Source organism: Trypanosoma cruzi, genomic scaffold (genome assembly GCF_000209065.1).
Source record: "Trypanosoma cruzi strain CL Brener 1047053516265 genomic scaffold, whole genome shotgun sequence".
Taxonomy (NCBI): domain Eukaryota; phylum Euglenozoa; class Kinetoplastea; order Trypanosomatida; family Trypanosomatidae; genus Trypanosoma; species Trypanosoma cruzi.
In genome coordinates, this window is record NW_001849238.1 from 2505 (window position 1) to 21273 (window position 18769).

General features: G+C 52.5%; 2 protein-coding genes and 2 pseudogenes across 2 annotated transcripts, besides 20 other annotated features; 3 read left to right on the plus strand and 1 right to left on the minus strand.

Annotated features, from left to right (window-relative positions):
- Positions 1-2218: part of a sequence feature (areas not merged during assembly with more than two copies in the genome that could not be assigned to a particular haplotype) that runs on past the window's edge.
- On the plus strand, positions 428-2827 carry Tc00.1047053509549.10 (trans-sialidase, putative; the record flags this gene model as incomplete). The annotated part of the gene is made up of 1 exon (XM_810222.1): positions 428-2827. One exon carries the CDS (start codon positions 428-430, stop codon positions 2825-2827), a length of 2400 nt encoding a protein of 799 aa, XP_815315.1.
- Positions 2219-4848: a sequence feature (heterozygous, Esmeraldo-like haplotype).
- Positions 2910-3008: a sequence feature (T-rich).
- Positions 3799-3819: a sequence feature (AT_rich).
- On the plus strand, positions 4633-5292 carry Tc00.1047053509549.15 (annotated as a pseudogene).
- Positions 4849-5648: a sequence feature (areas merged during assembly that could not be assigned to a particular haplotype. This can correspond to areas where the two haplotypes were merged or to regions with more than two copies in the genome that were merged during assembly.).
- Positions 5562-5720: a sequence feature (T-rich).
- Positions 5649-7212: a sequence feature (heterozygous, Esmeraldo-like haplotype).
- Tc00.1047053509549.20 (mucin-associated surface protein (MASP), putative) lies at positions 5819-6703 on the plus strand (the record flags this gene model as incomplete). The annotated part of the gene is made up of 1 exon (XM_810223.1): positions 5819-6703. The coding sequence occupies one exon, from the start codon at positions 5819-5821 to the stop codon at positions 6701-6703; it is 885 nt and encodes a 294-aa protein (XP_815316.1).
- Positions 6065-6114: a microsatellite.
- Positions 7105-7282: a mobile genetic element.
- Positions 7105-11540: a mobile genetic element.
- Positions 7213-11348: a sequence feature (areas not merged during assembly with more than two copies in the genome that could not be assigned to a particular haplotype).
- Positions 11318-11540: a mobile genetic element.
- Positions 11349-12143: a sequence feature (haploid, Esmeraldo-like haplotype).
- Tc00.1047053509549.70 lies at positions 11584-14070 on the minus strand (annotated as a pseudogene).
- Positions 12144-17690: a sequence feature (areas not merged during assembly with more than two copies in the genome that could not be assigned to a particular haplotype).
- Positions 17231-17291: a microsatellite.
- Positions 17691-18363: a sequence feature (haploid, Esmeraldo-like haplotype).
- Positions 17998-18137: a sequence feature (A-rich).
- Positions 18364-18769: part of a sequence feature (heterozygous, Esmeraldo-like haplotype) that runs on past the window's edge.
- Positions 18434-18508: a microsatellite.
- Positions 18603-18655: a microsatellite.

Sequence of the window (18769 nt, forward strand, 5' to 3'; positions counted from 1 at the left end):
AATTAAAACGACTGGCGGCAGCGCTTTATTGCTGCGAAGGACGGTTGTGCTCTTTTGTAATTTGCTGGTTGCTTTGTGTGTGTGCGTTGCTCGGTGTGTGCTGACTTGCAAATAATGAATCACCCGCCGTGGCTCCTGCTGGTGTCAACAGTCGCTGTGTGTTCCCGGTGCACTGTTCTTCCTTCTCGTTCCGTGTTTCTGTGTGCGTAAATTGTTGTTGCTGGGAGTGACTGCGGCGGGGATGATGGCGCCACTCACTGTGGATGGGTGACGGTGCTTATTCTTTCACCCATATTTTATTAGCCTGTTTTTCTTCATTTCTGTCACTCTCTTACGAAGAAAGCAAACAAGCACTAAACGCTACTGTGAAATTCGAAGGCACTGAAAGGAACAACAGCACACACACCGCCCACACACACATATTTATATGCTCTCACGTGTTGCTGCTGTCACGGTACCCCGCACACACAACCGTCGCCGCGTGACCGGATCCAGCGGAAGGAGGAGGGAAGGAAGAGGGAGTGAGCGGCAGAGGCCCAACATGTCCCGGCGTGTGTTTACTTCCGCGGTGCTGTTCCTCCTCGTCGTCGTGATGATGTACTGCGGCAGTGGTGTGGTTGCGGAGGCTGATGGGCTAGCGCCAGGTCAGGAATCTTCACCGAGTCCATCTTTTGCTTGGAGAGATAAGGAAGAAGGAGAAACAGTGGATTCGCTCCATGTTCCAGGTCTTGTTGAGATGGATGGTGATGTGTTTGCCGTTGCCGAGGCGCAGTGCACGGAAGCCAGTAAGAGCGGTTTTACTGGGATTGCCTCGGAGCTCTTGACGTTAACTGATCAGGAATCAAAAGAATTGGATACAACTAAACTGAAGACACAAGTACTGGAGGAATGTCCTGCCGAAAATAAGGATTCTGCTTCCCAAGCAGGAGCTCAGGATGCCTCCCAAAGCCGGAAAAAAGTACGTGTGAGCCGGCCAACAACAGTTGTGAATGGGAGTGATATTTACATGTTTGCTGGAACCTACAGTTTTGAGGTTACTGAAGGCGTTGATCAGACCGCTGCAGCAGCTAAATGGGGACTTTTGGTGGCGAGCGGCAAAGTCTGTAATGATGGGAGCAGCGATAAAAAAATTTATTGGAACGACGCTTCCGTTATCCCGTGGACTGATTTTGAAAAGCAACACGAATCCTTGACACGGCTGATTGGCGGCGGCGGATCGGGTGTTCAGATGAAGGACGGTGCGCTTGTGTTGCCCGTGGAAGGCACGAAGGATGGAAAGGCCGTTTCGCTGATCATATACTCCTCAGAAATTGGGAGTGGGAAGCTGTCGAAGGGGATGTCTGCCGATGGCTGCAGTGATCCCTCCGTCGTGGAGCGGGAGAAGGGAAAACTCATGATGATGACTGCGTGTGATGATGGCCGCCGCAGGGTGTACGAGTCCGGTGACAAGGGGGAATCGTGGACGGAGGCTTTCGAGACACTCTCGCGCGTGTGGTTCAACAACCAAAAGGGAAATGAGAAGCGCGTTAGGAGCGGGTTCATAACAGCGACGATTGAGAACAGAAACGTGATGCTCGTTACTCTGCCGGTGTATGCCAAAGAAAAACAAAAAGAAAATAAAAAGGGCGAACTCCATCTTTGGCTGACGGACAATACTCACATTGTTGATATTGGGCCGGTGTCCGGGAAGGACGAAGACGTCACCGCCAGCTCCCTGTTGTACAAAAGAGCTGGAAGTGGAAATAATAATAATAATGAGAAGTTGATTGCATTGTACGAGAAGAAGAAGGGCGATGGGAAACCATCACTCGGCATGGTCTCTGTGCGTCTGACTGCGCAGCTGCAGCGGGTGAGGGATGTGCTGGCGACCTGGAAGAAAGTGGACGAACGTGTCTCCAAGCTGTGCCCCACTTCAAGTGCTGCGGTGAGTAAATCATCTGACACTGCCTGCACTACCGATAAGGTCACGGATGGGCTGGTTGGCTTTTTGTCCGGCAATTTCTCTGATAACAAATGGAGGGACGAGTACCTCGGGGTGGACGCCACAGTAAAGAAAGGAACGAATGGGGTGGCAACATTGCATGGCGATGGAGTGACGTTCACAGGAAGCGGTGCAGGGGCGCAGTGGCCTGTTGGCAGTCAGGGGGAGAATCAGCTGTACCACTTTGCAAACTACAACTTCACTCTTTTGGCGACGGTGTCCATCCACGGTGAGCCGAAGAGTGGCAGCGTCCCTTTGATGGGTGTGCGTGCAGGTACTGACGGTGGAAAAAAACTTATGGAGTTGTCGTACGGCAGTGGAAAGAAGTGGCAGGTGCTGTGCAGTGACGGAACAACCAAGAAGCTTAAAAGCACTTGGGAGACAGAGACACAGTACCAAGTGGGCATTGTGCTACAGAACGAAAAACAGGGCTCCGTGTACGTCGATGGTCAGCGTGTGTGTGGGAGTGCGCAACGTGGATTGGAGGCAACAGAACCGCAAGAGATCTCCCACTTCTACATTGGAGGGGATGGAGGCAGCACAGGGGGCCAAGGAGACGTCTCTGTGACTGTGAGGAACGTCATGCTGTACAACCGCCCGTTGACTTCTTCTGGCCCCGATGCCGAAGTGGAAAAAGATGTTGCGTCACCAGCGGGAGCTGTTTCTCGTACCAAAACAGGGGATGAACTGAAAACGGAGGGGAAGCCTGCCACCACACAGCAAGTGCCGACGGCTCCGGGGTCCCATGCCGTTGGAGAAGCAACGGGTGATGCTGGCAATGTTTACAGAAGCGGACTGCTGCCGCTGCTCCTTCTGTTGGGATTGTGGGGGTTTGCGGCTCTGTGAGGAGTGACTGGCTGCCGCGTGGAATACCTGCGCCCTCTCGAGCACAGAAATACTATTCCCCGATAAATAATATCTCTCATACTTTTACTTTTTTTTTTTTTTGCGTATTTTAAATTTATTTTCCTGTTTGCTTCTTTTTTTGTTTTAAAATTCTTTTTTTTTTTCTGTTCGTTTTTTTTCTCATCCCCCATCCCTCTTTTTTGCTTTCGGGGGCAATCACTGTGGACGTTTTTTCTTTTCTACTCTTCCCTCTTTTTTTAATTGTTTCTTCTGCACTCTTCCTGTGAGGGGTGCCGTGTGTTTCCCGCCCAACTGCTCCACTCGCACACCCACCGACACGCTCATGACGACGGCCCTGTGCGCCTCGCCTGCTGCACGCATGAGGAGGGGCCGCGACGAACGGCGCGCTGAGGGAGCCGTGACGTGTGGGCGTGCGACGAGGGCCGGTGGGGCGGAGCACACATTTCTTTCCCTCTTGTTTTGTTTTCTTTGCGGTCAGGGCGGGCAGACACCCGCAGCGCCACACACACAGCCACACCCTGCCGCCGTGATTTTAAGATTTTTCGCTTTTCGTGTGCATTTCTCGCGCCGGCAGTCCCTTTGGTGTCGGACTCGTGAGCATTTCTCTCCCCTCTGATGACTTTTTTTCTTTTTTTGCGCTCACTCTCCCCATGGAGGGACGCGACTGCCGTCATGTCTGCGTGCTTCTCTCAGTCCCCCCACACACACGAGTGACTGTGCTCTGCGGGCCGCACTCACACGCCGATGAAAGGGCTGAGGGGAGCAGCAACACGCAGATGACCCCATGAAATATAAACGATGTGCGGACACGCAGAGAGTCAGACGGCCGAAACACACGTAACCATCTTTTCAATTTTCTTTTCCGGGCAAAATATATACAGACAGTTTGGTGTGGCCACACGGCAGTTGGCTGCTTTTTAAATTTGTGTGGAACAGTAATGGAAGATTTCTTTTTTATTTATAATTATTTTGTGTGATGGGGTTTGTATAAGACGAAGGGGGATGTTTTTTTTGTTTTAAATAAATCTTGTGTGAATTGTCGCAGCTTGGGCTGCGGTGCAGTCATGAGTTTGGGCGGTCTTCTTGTTGTTTCCGCCGTGCACCTCCGCTGTACATTTTTGTGCGTCTCTCCACATGCTCTGGTCCCTCTTTTCTACTTTTATGCATTGTGTTTCTGCAGGCACACACAACCAAACACAAGATGCACATTGCAGTGGATTTGAATACTTCTTTTGTAGTGCATGCTGGCAGTTGCGTGTGGCGGCTGTTGTCTTCTTCCGTGGCCATGAGGAGAAGGGAGGGAGGGAGTGCGCAGCCCGAGTCTCTTTTCCTGCGGGTTGTGTTGCACCGCGTGTGACTGCGCTGAGTTGGGCTCCGTGTCCCATTGAGGGCGGGATGGCTGGAAATTTTGATGCCGCGTCATGGATGGCTGAGGGTTTGCTTGCGGTTGTGGCTGGTGTGGTGGGTGCTCGCTACGTGTGCGTTGTGTGGTGGCCGCGGGGTTTTGGCCATTTCCCGTTGGCTGTGGGAATGAGCTGGGGGAGATGGTGGTGGATGTCTTCTCCTGCTGCATGGTGGGTGGCTGCTGGCGTTGTGTGCCTTCCTTGTGTGGATGCCGTCTCGTGGTGTGTGAACTGTGCGGCTGGGCCTGCTGCCCTCTCCTCATGTTGTCTGCTCTCTCTCGCTGTATCCGCGGTGCTCCGTCCATCTCCCTCTTGTTCCATTCCTTTCCTTCTGTCTCACGGATCAGCTGATTGGCTCCAGCGACTCCACTACGAGTGGCGATGACTGCGATGATGACGATGATGACGGTGCGGCGCCGTGTGGTGTGCGCCGTGTTGGTCTTTGCGCTCTTGTGCTGCTGCTGCACGTCCGTGTGCGTGACGGCGACAGGAGACGATAATAATGATAACAGCAGTCCTCCCAGCCCTAAGGCAGGGAAACCAGATCTTACAAAAAATGCCCTTGGTGCATTACAGCCAGATGGTGAGGAAGCCGGTGGGCCACAGAGAGAGAGTGGGAGAAACAGAGAGGAAGGTTTAAGAAGTCAAGGACCTTCTTTGCCAACGGAAGCAGGCACGGCCATCACTGGACAGACACGAGTTCCGCCAGAGACAATGAGTTCGGCTAACGATAATCCAGAGCCACCAGGTTTGGCAACTCAGTCTCCACACACACACACAAGGTGCGACCGGTATGTCAGATGCACAAAATAAAAAAGCGCAGTAAATACACAAGGTGATGAGAATCATAAGGCACAGATATCAAATCAGAAGATCAAAATTTCAAATGTAACTACAACGACTACAGAGGCGCCAACCACGACGACCACCCGCGCACCGTCACGTCTTCGCGAAGTCGACGGCAGCCTCAGCAGCTCTGCGTGGATGTGTGCCCCGCTGCTGCTCGCCGTATCCGCGCTGGCGTACACCACTCTGGGCTGAAGAATTGTATGCGGGCTGTGCGTGCCAGCACTCCACCGCGTGGATTTGTGCGCGTCCACTGTGGTCCGATGCAAATAATAATAGAAAATAATGATTGTGATTTGCTTCATTTGCTTCCGCTGCCCTGCTGTGTGCTCCGCGTTGTTGATCCCTTTCTCCATCACGTTGAACGCATCCCAGGCAGACTCATATGCACGACACGCATACAACTTTTTGCGTGGACGCATTTTTGGGTGCGTGTGCATGCACACTGGAGCCATACTTTGCAGGTTTCTGTTTTTTGTTTTTTTACTGTTTTTACTTCATTGCTGTTTGTTTGATTTTTGTTTTGTTTTTAATTGTTTTTTGTGTTTTTCTTTTTGTTAAATTATTTCAGGGCGTTGTGCGTTTTTTAGCACTTCCGTTGTTTTACTATTTTTTACTTTGTTGCTGCTGCTGTGGCTGTGTGACTTGTCTCTTTTTGCTTTCACTCTGCGTTGACGGGGCGTTAGTTTGTGCTGAAGGCTACACGCAAGTGACAGGGGTGATGGCGATGATGATGACTGTCCGTGTGCTGCTGGTGTGTACCCTCTGCCTGCTGTGGTGCGGTACTCCTGGCGGTAGGTGTGAAGGGGAGGATACTCCAGGCTCTGGGAGTGATGCGCAACTGGATGGTGCTGAAATTCTGCCGGAATCAGAGGAACCTGTAACTTCTCCAGAAAGCTCCCAAGGCTTACCACATGGAGTACCAGGCGTTAAAGAAAATGTACCACCCGCATTTCCCACACCTACAGATGAAGAGGATGATGATGAAGTTGATGGTGAAGAGAATGAAGATGAAGAGAAGAAGACTCAAGAAGAAAGTATAGAAGGGCAGGGTGATAAAGGAGGAACAGGTGTAATAGGCTCAGGTTCCAGGGAAAATAATTTAAGTGGCAGCGGGCAGGAAAAGAACCAGGAAATTTTATCTGCAGAAGGCATTTCTCATTCCAAAAGTCAGAAATCAAATGCCAATCCTACGCAACCGGAATTTGAAGAAAAGAAGGAAGCCGACAAGAGAACACCATCAGCAGAGAATCCACTCACAACAGGTAACGGAGAGCACACACTGCCTGAGGGAATTGCGGAAGGAAATCCTCCATCGCCTCCAGAAGGGAGTGTTGCTTCCCGCAAACAGGACGGCGAAGACACCAAGAGTGAAGATAAAAAAAATGTTCCACCGCCTGCGACCGCAGCCACACCACAAAGACACCGAAACAAAGGCTCAGAAGGGACTGGGGAAGATACAAAAGCAACAACAGTAGCCGCCAACAAAACAGATACGACGAATACACAAAACAGTGACGGCAGCACCGCGGTCTCCCACACCACCTCCCCTCTTTTGGTTCTTTTTCTTGCGTGTGCGGCTGCGGCTGCGGTGGTGGCCGCGTGAGAGTGAGGGAGAGAGAGCCGTGCACCGCCCGCACACACACTCGTCCTTCTGTCTCTATCTGTGTGTGTCCGCTTGCATGGACTCTCGCCCTCACCTCATCCCACGAAGCACACACATAATGTGGCCATTGTATATATTGCATGCACACCCATGCAGGCCCGTTGGTGCTCTCTTTTGCACGACACGCACCGCTGCCGTCCTGCCTGGCTGCATGGGCGGAGCACCGTAACTGTTTCTGTTTTGTTTTTATTGCATTGTGTGGGCGACCTCTCTCTCTCTCCCTGTGTGTGTGTTTTGCTTTACGGGAGCAATGAGAGTGTGTGCGCTGGTCGTCCCACGCTTTGTTTTGTTTTTTTGTTTTGCTTGTGTTGTGGTTGAGTGCATCCATTACTCCTTTTTTGAGGAGCTTGTGAAAAGAATGATCGTGGGAGAGCTTGCTAACTTAATTAATTTATGTGTATTTCCTGATAAATGAAGGCATTCTTTATGGTATTTTCTGCCGTATGAATCTTTTGGGAAGAACGTGACCTTGTAGGGGCAGGGAGCCGATAGAGGCCAGATAATATTTGTTTTTATTTTTTAGAGACACAGCCAGGTAAGTTTAAGGAAATGGCTTTGGTTCCCTACACACCCTCCGAGTGGTGTGGTATTGGCTCCCGTCTCTGGGACATGGTGTGCCAATGTGGCGAGACCCAGGTGCAGATGACGTTCATTAATGGCAATCATATTTCGGACGAGACGTTAACTGTGGCCGCATCATCGACAGGCTTATGCTTGTTCCATGGACCTACCTCTAAAGCATGACAGGATTCTACTCTTATTGGAAATATTGCGAATCTCCGGGCGCCTCGGATCCCGAATTTCGAGACACAAGCGCTCCTGCCCGCTATGGGGGCAGCCCGGGAGTTGGGGCACCAAAAAGGGCTCATCACTGCTGAAAGGAGCGCCTGAATTTTGATTACACGAACGCCGTCGCGGACGTGCAGAATCGGAATGCTCAGCTTAACTCGGAGGTTGAGGAGGCGCATATTAACCTATCGGTGAGGGATCCAATATCGCCGGGGCCGGCACCCAGTTCCTAGAACTACAACGGCAATTGGAGAACACTCGCGCACAATTACGGGAGCGCGAATTCAACTTGGAAGGGCTCACGGGTCAACTCCAGGAACGGGAGGCACGCCATAATGCACAACAACCCGCGCGGGATGCGGAGACGGCGGGGCGGGACGAGGCCCCCGCTACTCGACACGTTGCCAACGATGGCGTATCTACACTACCGCATCAAACGGATATCTTGATGGCTGGAGGCGTGCCTAGCAGCGCGGCCCGACACATTTCGGCGACTTACAGACGCCCTCACGGCAACGTTGGGAGACCACATTTCCACCCTTCCACGCCGTTGCCTTCCCGCACTTCTCCCCTGGAAGCCCAATCACCTATGGAAGAGGACCGCGGTTTCTGCGCATTCGACGTCACCACGCGGCCCACGCGTATATGGAATGAGGGCGCCTCCGGAGTCGTTTTCGACCTCCGGTGCGCATACCAATGCTGGCAACAGGACGACGAGCAGGTTAAACTTGCCTTTGACAATTTGGTCGAGTGGATCGGCGTGCTGGAAGGTTGGCAGGATCCCACCGATAGCTTCATGAATTTGGGGAGGTCCCTACTGAATACATTCCGGATGCAGCTCACGATGGCATCCGATCCCGGCATCCGGCTTTCCAAACTGCGCGCCCGTCTTTAGACCGCTGTTCACCAGACGGACACCAATGCGAAGGCAGTCCAGCCTCTCGTCGATCGGCGAGTAACCCGACGCACTTTGCGATGCCAACGATGCCATACCTATGGACACGAGGCGTCTACATGCAACGTGCGCCCCAGAAGGAATTACTCGCGGCGCGGATGGCCGTCAAAAAACGGCAGTGGGGCTGCCGCACGCCGCTCATGAATGCTGGCGACGGCAGCCCCATCCAATCCGCCACCTCCGGCTATTACGCACGGACGTTGCACCGCACCGCTGACGCTTCATCCGATCTTTCAAATTGCCCGACGCAATCGTCGGGAAGGGCAATGGAGCTTATCCGTAAACGATGCTCGACTGTGGTACGACGAATCACCGACATCCCCGCTTTGGGCCAATATGAGGAGGGCGAACGAGGTGGCTCGATAAATGTGTGTGCCGTCAACGTGGGAGCAGAGAATGTCCCTGGCGGGGCAATTTACAGCCTTTTGCCACACGCACGAACTGCCGATGAACAAGGAGAGCTGCGCGGCCTTTTTGGTGGGAATGTTAGATGTGGCGCCATCGACCCGACAGCAGCACGCCAGGATGCTGCGGTCCATGTTGGAAATGAATCGAACCCCGCTGGGCATGATGATTCTGGGGTTACAAAAAATTGCGGCGCGATGGGAGACGAAACAGGCGCGCCCCTTAACAGAGGAAGAGATGAATCAAGTTATCCGCAGCCGGACCGATTGGAGGGAAAGTGTTGTCTTACGACTTGCGTGGATAACGGCGAGTCGTTTGTTTGAGATTGCATCCTTGACACCCAACAATTTTACACTGGAGCCGGACGGGACCTTAATTTTGGATTGGTCCGTGGCGCCGAAGACGGCGAAAGCGGATCCCCACCGCGCCTCGCGGTCCGTGAGGATACGAGGGCAGGACGCGTTCGACACTATAAAGCTATGCAGAACACTTCAAGAGAACGAAAAGCTCACGAATATTACGGCTGCCCACGTGGGGCGAGCTCTGGCTCCTTGGGGTGCCACGGCGCATTCCATAAAACGCGGTGCGTTGAGGCACGCTGCTGAAATCGTGGAGACGTACAATTTGGACCCACACGTGATCTCGCAGTTGGTGAAGCACGTCAATCCGTTCGAAATTCCCCAGAATACTGTTCGATATTTGAGGAGGTACACCACAATGCTGACCCAGGTGTCGTCGCTGGTCGCATTGATGTGAAGGGAGAGACCGCGGAAGGGCAGTAACCCTGGTTGAAAGGAGAGAAGCGTTTTTCCATGAATTTCACCGTTATGCTGCCACAATGAAGAGACGCGCGACAAGGACGCGTCTGGCTACCCCACAAGATGAACACGCTACCCCGTTACAGCGAGTCAACGTGCCCGTATTGAATACCAAATTGGATCAAGAGCCGGTTGAACCCGGCTACCTTGGAGAGTCTCATGCAAGTTTGGGGACTCGTCGGGCGGTCCCCTTTCCCTCCGTCTTCCTCAGGTAAAGCGTGCGAAGGCTCACGGAGGCTTCCAACCGCTGACGCGCATTTGTTACGAAAAGCAGGAATTATCGAGGACGCTTCGTCCACAATAACAGGCGGATGAATAATACCTTTCTCGGTTGTGGAGGAGAAAACCACCGGTTTACGACGACGATGGATCGCGTGGCCACGCGACAAAAAGAGAAACGACCCATATGAGGCTCATGCTCCTCTTTTACACATTTCTTATTATTTGCCGCCTGTGATGGCCTAGGCCGCTTCCTGCCTGGACTTAAAGGCATCCTTTTTTCAGGTCTCTTTACCGCGGGAGACTCGGCATCACTTTCGGTGCCGCGTGGAGGACGGCACGCTGGTGGAGCTGACACGGCTCCCTATGGGATGCAAGGCCAACCCAGAAATTCTCCAGATTATTACCTCGGCAATTGCGGGGGTGACGACGGTGGTTCACCGCCTCTGGGCTGCACCTCCATTGGTGCGTGTCGTCGTATGGATCGATAATATACGCATTGCAGTGTCGAAGAGCGATGCGACATTGTGGGAAGCCCAAGTGCTTCGTAATGCGGACAGTTGTCACGCCACGATAGGGGAGGATCGCGAATCGGGCGCTACGCAGTACACCTTTCTGTGGGTGCAGTTTGATCACACTCACCGGGCAGTATCCCTGAGTGACAAGTTTGTCCGGTCTGTGCGCGCCATGTCGGCGCTCAATTTTTTCAAACATCGCGGAAATGGAGATTATGGCGTCACGCTTTTTGAATGCGGCTGCCATTTTGGGGACGCGTTTATGTGATTACTACTTTCTCATCAAGGCAGTGCGACGACGATTATCGGCAGTTAACCAAGGGATTGTGCAGGAGACATCCCCGGCGAACCTTTTGCCGTCAGCGGTTGGTTTGGGCGAGAGGTTACGACACATCATCGGGAATATAATCGTAAGCGAATCATCAAGCCCACGGAAAAGGCATCGGCCGCCATCATCGCGGATGCATCGCTCCATGGATGAGGAGCCGTTTTTATTTTAGACTCCGGCGACGTTAAAATTGCCGGAGGAAAAGTGGAGGAGGAAGCCTTTTCTTATCATGCAGGCCGAGGCACGCGCGGTACGCCTGGCCTTATCGACCTTTCTGCCATCTTGCCACCCACCATGGACTTTTGGGTGGACAACACTTCGCTGCAAGGAGCGACGAATAAAGGCAGCTCGAAATCGCACGCGCTGACGTGGGAGCTGCAACGGATATATGAATTTTTGGACTCTCGCGGAATACAGGCATCCTTTGCATACGTACGGTCAGCAGAAAACCCCGCAGACGGCGTGTCACGCGGTCGTGTTTTTACACTTCAGGACTTGGCGAAGGGGTGGAACTTGCGAAGGGGAGCGGCGGTGTCTTGTGGCTGCAGGACCCCAAACTCTGCCACTTCGTAAGTAATTATATTTAAATCCTAACTGAGAACAAAGGACCATGCTAGCGGTCCACAGAATTCGGTATATATTGAATGAAAAGAAAACATTGAAGCAATTAACTAACGAACCTTTTTTCCTAACTTGTTTGGTTTCCATAGATTATTTCAGGATCCGGCCAGCTGCCCGGAAGATTATTCCCTGTTAAATTTCACGACAAACGCAATGCGCTAATTTCCCCAATTATTTCCTCAACTTTCTCCCCTATCCCTTTTCTACAAGATTATTGTATTCTCATTTCTCGGATTTTACCTGCAAAGTCAGGTGCTAACAAAAACTGTTATTAGCGCACCTTTTCGTGCCAGAATGCCGCAATTTCATTGTTGTCCGCGCCGCTCACATTATTGGAATTGTCGGCATCACATCTCTGCCAGCCACTCATCGGCGTGCTGTCTGCGTGCTGCAAATAAATAATCTCCCACGATACGTCTCGGGATAACTCCTCCCAACCATTAAAATATGCCGCCAGGCACTCAGTGAACTGCCGCACAGTGCTGGCGGTGGTGTGGTGCCCACCCGCCGTAGTCATCTGCAGACCAACCAGCGTCATTGGATTGGACTCCGAGAAAAAAAGGCGTCCTCCAGCGGAAAGTTTGCGGCCCCCGGTTTGCACAGCACCCCGTACTTCATTTTACGGATCGTTTTCTCATATTCACTCGGCAGCAAACCCTCATCTCCCTTGGGATGCAATTCAGGGGCCAACTTCAAGACGCAGGGCTTTGCTTGACGTCCTGTTGGAGGCTCAAACTCCGTGAGTTTCGTCCCCATTACCCTGACAAAGGCACTCTCCGTGAACGATTTCAAAGCAAACCATCCAAAAAATATGGGCAAAATATTATCCTTCGACGCCAACATCAGCCTCAAAAAGCCATTTTATTCTGTTGCACTTGGGAAACGTTCCAATGTCCGTTCCTCGAGGCAATCAGATATCGGTGCATTGAAAAGGATCACACCGCCTGCGTATATTTCCCGAACAACCTTCACAAGCTTGTGGGACGGATCCTCAGAATACCATGGCGACTCACCTCCCCGTGAAAAGTACTCTTTCACAGTTACCTCGTTGATCGATTGCAATGCAAACCCACCTCTCCACAGCGTTCATTAAACGCCCCCTCATCAAAGACGTGACGTGGAATCGGTCCCAAAAGATACATGTGTTTTTTGACCCCTTTCCAGTATTCCGCTTGTTTCTCTTTAGTCTCATCACGCGTTATCCAGGTGCACATCGCCTTCACATCCATCTCGTCGGGGCAATTCGCGATGATTCGCGCGGCCTGTAGTTGCTTCGCCCACTCATCACAGTTGGTTACCTTTGGGAATGACACCGCAATCATGCCCCATCCAGAAGTAGGCGCAAAATGTCTCGGCGGCGGCGTTCCCTCCTTTGCCACATCGTAGATAATATACACATTCCTCCCATGCCCCCTCAAACTTCTCAACTCCGAGATGCACATGTCCTCATCGCTCTATCTTGTCACCGCTCTGGTGGTCTTGTCAGACACGTACGCATCTCGTCCAACAAAACAGTGGACTACCACTTGGATTTTCTCGACATCGCAGTGCAGCAGCTGGTAGAGGAAGTACGAGCCGGCAGCCATCGACTTCCCGATCCCGGGCGTCCCAATCAGCACACGTCGCTCGGGCGTAAAGTCGGTCCCGCCGTGAGGGCTGAACCACGCGGTTAGATCGCCCTTGACGATCTGCCACACTCGATCCACCTCACAGTTTACAAAAAAGTCCTTAGGAAGATCCTGTATCGTATTCCACGAGTACGGCCATCCCTTCTCCGAGGCGAGCACCATCAACACGGGAGGTGCCGCACCGAATTGCTGCACAGCGTCATTCTTTTCGATAGCGTCGTCAGCTTTCTTGTACGACCATGACTGTTCTGGCTTCCCCTCACGCACCCCCATTCCCGTCCCCGTTTTCTTTCGCTCCACGCCGTCCGGAGGTTCCACCGCATGGCTCCACCTCGCATTGTGCACAGACTCGTGGCATCCCTCCAATTTCTCCGGTGCGCTCGTCGTCGTTGGGTTCCTCGTCTCCTCGGCAGCTGCTTCCAAGAAATGTTTAGTGGAGTTATGAACAGTTGCTTTTACCTCCGCAGCAGCTAATGACCACCCCGGTGGATTGCTGACACCCTTATCGCAAAGCTTGCGTATACCCTCATCGAAGATCACTTCACCCTTTACAGCTCGCTTCATACTCAAATAATGACCTGATGCCTGTATTTCTTTTAGTGCTCCTTTATCACGGATATACTTCGTGGGGTCCTTGAAAAACTCCTCCGGCAATACATCCCGATTGGTGTCCACAATGCCTCTGCCGTCCAGTTCCCTCGTAAGAAAGTCGTTCAGCTTCATTTCATTGACGCGAACCCTTCCTTTAAACAGTACTTCTTCGATATTAGTGGAAATGGTAAATTTCATTTCTTGCGTTCGTCTTAGCCTTTCCTCTGCCTCCCGCCTCGCTTCTCTCAGTACCTGCGTGAGTACTCCGTTTGGTTTTCCCCTTGCAAGAGGAGTGATCGTATCCTTTTCTTTCACAGCCCCTACGTTGCCCGAGAGAGAACACACCTTCGTGAAGTGGCTTAGTAACGACCTCCAGCGCTTGGTACGCAGTTGAGTTAGGAATTTCTTCAGGAAGCCGCTTGTCTTGTACGTAATCATCCGGCTCCTGAACAAACATCTCCATCGTCAGATTGTATTCTTTCATCAACGGCCGCCCTGCCGCCAACACAATTCCAAAGGAAATCACTCAGCCTCACGTTGGTGCTGCTCATGGTCCACTGCAGCCACACTTCACTCCCCGCCACGTGTCGAGCTGCAGCGTCGGAACCATCACAAGAGCCACGGCGAGGTGCCATCACAACACCCGTGCAGTGAAGCATCCCACTCGCACCGCCCAACTGCGGCCAGCAGGTGCCGCTGGCTCCAAAGGACACTCGCGGCTGTTTCGTCCCGCATTCCCAATGGCATTGGGCGCGGCACTCGCACGGCTCGGTGGTCGGTGCGCCATGCAGCCGCACTGCAACGCCTGTCGGTGAAGCAGTCGAGCCCCACCGCCCCCGCAGCAACACAACGTGCGATCGGCAGAAACAACGCCACATTATCGCCCTGTATATTTTGTTTTATTCACGTTGTCTGTCCGTTTGCCCCATCACCGACAACAAAAATAAGTGCACACCTTCACAAAAGGGAAGAAACAAGGAGAAGAGGAGGCACGATCCCACCGTCACGCAGCGGGCCAACAATCTCCTCCACGCACCACCATTGCCGCGCAGGGGACCGCAGTCACATCGCAGAGTCAACACCACAACGTGCACCGCACCATCGTGCAGTGAACAATGGGCGAGACGCAGCCATGCATCGCCCCGCTCCATTTTACCGCCCCTCAGGTTTTGCGTGCCCACACATGGTAGCAAACAGAATCAGAGTGCACACAAACCCAATCAACCCCTCACTCGCTGAAGCACGTTACTTCGCATGGAGTGACAACAGTTAAGGACAAAACCAGCAGTAGCAGGCTGCATGGAATTTCCCTGCCAACCCTGCGAAGAGACACAACAACTCTGCGGAGTCAAGGTGACAGCCCCTCGGTGTTGCCCGCAGTTCACATGGCAGGACAAATTCCACGCACGCATAGCTCCGGACTCCTCGCTGTTTGAGTGCCCAACAGAACATGTGGAAAAATGCCTGCGCGCAAGACGGAATTAAATACGTGAAAAGTCGGCCTGCTTTCTCCGATGGCGTTGGCAAGCAGTCCCACAAAATCCAATCAAAGTGGCACGCCGGACAGAATGGCGCCAGTCAATCAATAGAAAAATGCGACACTGAAAAGGAGCAGAGAAGAGTTGGCGCATGTGACTGCCAGTGACAACCGTAAGCAAACCCGCCAGCACCAACTGAGGTGCCGAGGAGCACGCTTGTGTAGAACTGGCCGTCAGGCAGAGAGGACAAATAAAACAAAAGGGCAGCAAACCCTCTCGTTCAATGTCTTCTGACCGCGACACCAGAATCAAAATATCATGGACGATAAGAGCGGCAACGCCTTCTCCAAAACATCGTGTCAAGAAGCCGCAGGACCTCAGGAAGGGAGGAAGGCAGCGGCGGCAGCCACAGCGGGGGAGGCAATAAAACGGCTGGCAGGCACCTTCACGTCGACGCGCACACCACATCCGAGTGGGCTGGGAGCACAGATCGAACCGCTCGGAAACACACGCATCAAATCCGCAAAGCAAAGTCGCGTTGAATCGACAGGAACTCCCCGCCCAAAACAAATTTAAAAAGTGGCGTTTTTCAAGGGGGAATCCGCTTTTCCGACGACGGCACGGACGCCTCGCAGAAATTTCTTGCAAATCCCCCTTCGCAGGTCCGCAAAAAAAACGCAGCGTAATAAAAAGAAAGGCGCAAAGACGCAAGAAAAATAATCCTCCCAACCGACCAGGTGGCAGGCCGCCCTCGCGCAATTAAAAAAACACAACTTCACTCCGGTCTTGTGGTGGTCGTCTCGCAACATTTTTTTTCTTCTCGTCGCAGTGCACATCCCCCTCCCACAAATCATTTGTTCGGGCCATGCTCCTGCGGCCAAACATCGCGCTGCTGGATCCCGCGGCACAGTCCTCGGCACAGAAGTGAGGGAAGGAAGAGGGACCGCAGAAGGTGCGAGCAAATCCGAATTCGGTGGCGGTCGCTGCAGTGAAGACTGACGTCCCACGCGGTGTCCCTTTTCTGGGTCCGGTCCTCACCGTGCCATGCTCTCAGCGTGCGGTGCGCCGGCCGCGCCGAACATCCACACGTGCTTGCGTCTCACCGTCGCTACCAGCCCCGTTCGTTGGCTGCATCAGGGAGTCGCCATCCGGAGACGGGCATAAGGACGTTGCATCCAACAAAACCTTCAGAGGCACCCGGTGGGCCAACGACGACCGTCACTGCGGGATGTGTGGCCCTTCCGCCGCTCACCTCGAATCGCACTTCTACGCCTCCTCGAGCAGCAGCAGCAGCAACAGCATAAATACACCGGTCCACTAGGGGCCGTCACCAGCCATTGCAGGAAGACCGCTGTGCCCCAGTGCTATGAAACCCGAATTGCATTGACGGTCCACTTCGGAAAATCCTGTCGCATCCTCCCCAATTATGCGGAAACACATCCGTCGTGCATGTGTCCACCGCAGCCAAAATAATCCGGTCCAAATACCCTCCAAATCAAATTCCCCTTTCCTCAAGCCATTCCCTCATTCCATACGCCCTGACCCTCATCCGCACGCGCCCGCTCACACAAGCCGCCAAAGAATGGTGGTGGCTGCTCAACGCTCCGGAAAAACATGCCCAGCACGCACAATAAATGGCGTGCGCAAACGCACGAAACAACGGCGGAGAAGCGCACACCGAAAGGATGCGGCCCTCCACAGCCGTCGCAGCCCACCGCGCGCATCACACCCGCAGGAAGAGTGACTCGCGGTGCGCGCTCCCTCTCTCCTCCTTCCCTTCATGCCCACGGAGGAAGCAGCAGCCACCCGCAACCGCCAGCACACGCTACAAAAGAAGCATCAAAATCCACTGCAATGTGCATCTTGTGCGTGCATGTGGTTGTGTGTGCCTGCAGACACACGAGGCAAAGAAGCAAAAACAGGAACAGAGCATGTGAAGGGACGCACAAACAAAAATGCACAGCAGAGGTGCACGGCGGAAATAAAGAGAAAAATGCTGCTCAAGCTCATGACATTGCACCGCAAACCAAGCGGCGGCAATTCATAAAAAAGTTATCAAAACCAAAAAAAAAATTCATCTTCACCTTCCACACCTCACACATTGGAAAAAAAAGATTGATAAAAAAAAGAAAAAAGAAAAAAAAAACACAAAAAAAAAAAAAAAGAAAAAAGAAAAAAAAACCACACACAAATAATTAAAAACCGCCGGCTGCCGTGTGGCCACACCAAACTGTCTGTATATATTTTGCCCGGAAAAAAAAATCGAAAAGATGGTTACGTGTGTTTCAGCCGTCTGACCCTCCATGTGTCCGCACATCGTTTATATTTCATGGGGTCATCTGCGTGTTGCTGCTCCCCTCAGCCCTTTCATCGGCGTGTGAGTACGGCCCACAGAGCACAGTCACTCGTGTGTGTGTGGGGGCTGAGAGAAGCACGCAGACATGACGGGAGTCGCGTCACTCCATCAGGAGAGTGAGCGCAGCAAAAGAAAAAAATCATCAGAGGGGAGAGAAATGCTCACGAGGCCGACAACAAAGGGACTGCCGGCGCGAGAAATGCACACGAAAAGCGAAAAATCTTAAAAACACGGCGGCAGGGTGTGGCTGTGTGTGTGGCGCTGCGGGTGTCTGCCCGCCCTGACCGCAAAGAAAACAAAACAAGAGGGAAAGAAATGTGTGCTCCGCCCCTCAGCGCGCCGTTCGTCGCGGCCCCTCCTCATGCGTGCAGCAGGCGAGGCGCACAGGGCCGTCGTCATGAGCGTGTCGGTGGGTGTGCGAGTGGAGCAGTTGGGCGGGAAACACACGGCACCCCTCACAGGAAGAGTGCAGAAGAAACAATTAAAAAGTGGAAAAGAAAAAACCGTCCATGGTGGTTGCCCTAAAGCAACAAGAAAAAGAAGGGAAATGATTTGCAAGAAAACAAAAACAATAAAATATGAAAAAAACAAAAAAAAATTTAAAAAAGAAAACAGAAAAAAGTTGAGAGTTCAGAAGAACTCCCGGGAGGCGAAAAAAAAAGAAAAAAGAAACTCTCTCAGCAAAAGTTTTCATTTCACGTGTCCCAAAACACAGGAAAATGGGTGTAGGCGTACATTGCCCGCACACAAATAATTAATTAAACATGAGAAAAGAACGCACTCCTCCACCAGCCCACACAACAACCCTCACATTCCATGCGGCTTCCGGCCTGTTCTTCCAATCCTCCTTTTGTGCAGTCCGTGGGACGCACAGCAGCGGAGCCGGCACCGCGTGTAGGTGGCAGAAGTAAAAAAAGAGGGAGGGTGCGTCATCCATGAGACACCGCATAAGGTTAAAAAGCAACATAAAGAAGCAAAAAAAAAAGGAAAAAAAGAAAAGAAAGAAAAGAAAGAAAAGAAAGAAAGAAAGAAAGAAAAAAAGCCTTCAAGAGCAGGCGAGAGTTTGGCCCACAAGGGCACCAAGCAAAATGAGCACCCACAGGGTATGGAACATCTCTGCCATGACGCTTACACCTCAGCACGCGGTGGCAGTGGCAGTCACCAGCAGCAGCAGCAGCAACATCAACGGTGGTGTGTGCACCCGCACGGTGATGATGTCACTGCTGTCCGCATTGCTTTCACTTTGCATGCCGGTGTCTTTGGCCGGTGAGGACACAGCGGTGGATTCGTTTCTGCTGTTGCC